The sequence below is a fragment of the Apteryx rowi genome, unplaced genomic scaffold (genome assembly GCF_003343035.1).
Source record: "Apteryx rowi isolate R43461 unplaced genomic scaffold, aptRow1 scaffold_220, whole genome shotgun sequence".
Lineage (NCBI taxonomy): Eukaryota > Metazoa > Chordata > Aves > Apterygiformes > Apterygidae > Apteryx > Apteryx rowi.
Window position 1 is genome coordinate 669,225 of NW_020448531.1, and position 2,786 is coordinate 672,010.

Consider the following 2,786-nt stretch of genomic DNA (forward strand, 5'->3'; position numbering starts at 1 on the left):
CCGCCGCCGCCGCCGCCATCTTCGGGCCCCCCGCAGCCACGACGTGCCGCCGGCCCCGCCCCGCCCCGCTTTTACGTCACCGCGGCGGAGCCCCGCCCGCTGATGTCACCGCGGGCCAATGGGCGGCGGCGGCGGGGAAAGGTGTGGGAGGGGGGAGAGGCGCCTGGCGGGGAGATGTTAAAGGGGCAAGGGCGGGGTGGGGCCGCGCCAGGGTGGGGCCCAGCGGTGCCGAGGGCTGCAGGGGTGGCGCTGGGCCATGCAGTGCCGTGCAGCGAAGGGGCGTGCAATGAAGTGCTAGGGGTGTGCAATGCAACGCTAGGGGTGTGCAGTGTAGTGCTGGGGGTGTGCAATGCAACGCTAGGGGTGTGCAGCGTAGTGCTGGGGGTGTGCAATACGGTGCAACGCTAGGGCTGTGCAATGCAGTGATGGGGGATGTGCAGTGTAACACAATGCTGGGGTGTGCAATGCAGAGCTGGAGGTGTGAAGCGTAGTGCAGTGCAATGCAATGCTGGAGTGTGCAATGCAGTGCTGGAGGTGTGAAACATAGTGCTGGGGGTGTGCAATGCAGTGCTGGGACAGCATTTGGATGTGCAGTGCAGGGAAGGGGCTGTGCAGTGCAGCACGGTGCAGGACTGAGCAGGGTAGGGCCAGGCTGGGCTATGCAGTGCAGTGTAGTGCAGGGCAGTGCAAGGGCTGGGCCAGGCTGTGCGGTGCAGCACGGTGCTGGCCAGCGCAGCTCCGTCACATCCCCCAGCAATCCCAGGCCTCTGTGCCCAAACTGCACCTCAGCCCATCACTCTCCAACGGATCAGTCGTAAATGGGGGCTGTGAGGGCCAAGAGCAGGGCCTTGGGCTCCCTGGGCCACCCCTGGGCTCCCCGACCAACCCAGCAGCTTGTCCCCTCCTGGGGGTTCCTGGCAGGACTGCCTCCCCCAAGCACTGTCCCCATTGCCCCATCCCCCAGACACGTGGCAGGACAGCGCCAGCCCCTGCCCACCCCGGGCAGCACCCATGACCTGGGCCCAGCCAGGCAGCGTCCCCCTGGCAGTGTGGCCGTCCCCCTCTGCTCGCAGTGAGCTTGGCYGCCTGGGGCTCCAGAGACTCACGCAGATCTGGACACCAAGCTCTATTTGGGCCCCGGGCCAAGAGCAAGTGCTGGGCCATACTCCTTCCCCGGGGGTGCAGACAGCCCCAGCACGCAGCATCCCACAAACCAGCTTTATTCCAAAATCCCCATGCGAGGGGAGCGTGGCCCGGGCAGCCCATGGGGCCATGGCACCTCCGAGGCTGGGCACCGATGCAGAGCCAGCCCACGGCAGGGGGACGGCGGCTCCCTCTTCTCCCGGGGACCCGCTGCTGGGCCATCCAACCGCAAGGCAAGACCAGGAGTGCTGCTCTCTGCCCAAAACCTGCCCCTCCAGCAGGGCACAGGGACACGGATCCGGCTGCAAAAGGGGGAAGAGGCAGGGGTGAGTGGCAGGAAAGGGGTGCTGGGGCATCCCGGGCACCCGCTTCCCCCTGTGCCGGCAGTGCCGGAGCGGTGGCCCCGGCCCGGCTGTGGGACGTGCTGCGAGAGTGGGGTCCTGCCGGGGGGCTCCCGGCCCCGGCGCATCCCCACGCACCCACCTGCCCTCCTAGCTGCGCGGCGACGATTTCTTCTGCCTGCAGCCTCGTCTCGGCAGGAGCGCGGCCGCCTCTGCCCGGCCCTCGCGGAGGCCCTGGGGGCGCAGAGCAGTGTGGGGGTCACGGGGGGGATCACTCCTTCACCCCGGCCGTCCCATCCGCCCCACACACCCCCTAGCCCTGCCGTACCATGTAGAAGCCGGTGTGGTACCCACTCATGTACCAGGACATCAGCATCGCAGCCAAGGCTTCCTCCTCCTCCTCCTCCTCCTGGAGCGCGCACAGCGGGGCTGGGGGCCACGGCGGAGGCACCAGCTACAACCACCACCAGGAGCCTCCGTTAGGGACAGTCCCACTGCCAGGGACCCTGCTGTGGGGTGCCAGCTCCCCCCATGCCGCCCAGCAGGCGATGGGGACCCCAAGCAGGGAAATAAGGAGTTCCTGGGGCCACCTGTCAGCATCGCTGGGCACCCATCCGTCTGTCCATCCATCCCTCCCCAACTCCACAGCCAGGGCTGCACGATGGGGTGACCCCAGGCTCGCTTGTCCCCATCCCCATGGATGGGCAGGACGGGGGCCAGCCATGTGCTGGCAGGGCAGGGAGAGCCCGGGCCACCGGCACCCGCTCCGGAGGGGGCACCCGCAGCCCTGGGTGCCCCCCAGAGCGCAGGGCAGCTCCCGGCCGCATAGCGAGCCGGGGGGTGCAGGGTGCCCAAGCCTGGGGTGATGCCAGACACTCACCTCGGGGGGCCAGGGGGAGCAGGGCGCCCGCTCGCCCTTGCTGCTCTTCCTCCTCCTGCCCGGGGGCAGCTCCCATGACGGGGGGGCTCTCGGCCTCCGGGGCTCCCCGCGGGGACCCTCCTCCACCTTGCGGGGACACACGAGCGTCAGCACAGCCCTCTGCAGACCCCCTACCCTCCCCAAAGGTGCCCCGGTGCTCCGTGGTGTCACTCACCCCCCGGGCCCCCGGGTTGCCCGTGGCGGTGGCAGCAGCGGCGCAGGGGGGCAGGAGATCCGCCAGCGCCTGCTCCTCCTCGTTCCCGTAGCCGTCGAACTCCACCAGGCAGGTGCCGGCCGCGGCGTCCAGCGCCCGCACCGTGGCGGGGTACAGCAGCCCGTCGCCCGACCAGACGGCGCGGCAGGCGGCTCCCACCGCCCACTGT

At 69.7% G+C, this 2,786-nt stretch overlaps 1 protein-coding gene across 1 annotated transcript in view; it reads right to left on the reverse strand.

Moving 5' to 3' along the window:
• Positions 1–2,786, reverse strand: part of MAP1S (microtubule associated protein 1S) — a 16,324-nt gene extending 13,538 nt beyond the window's left edge. The window contains exons 1-5 of the mRNA XM_026064849.1: positions 2,579–2,786; positions 2,365–2,490; positions 1,813–1,938; positions 1,627–1,718; positions 1,215–1,445 (exon numbers count right to left, since the gene is read on the reverse strand). Of these exons, the coding sequence (XP_025920634.1) occupies positions 1,215–1,365 (151 nt within the window). The 5' untranslated portion in view covers positions 1,366–1,445; positions 1,627–1,718; positions 1,813–1,938; positions 2,365–2,490; positions 2,579–2,786. The remainder of the gene's footprint in view (positions 1–1,214; positions 1,446–1,626; positions 1,719–1,812; positions 1,939–2,364; positions 2,491–2,578) is intronic.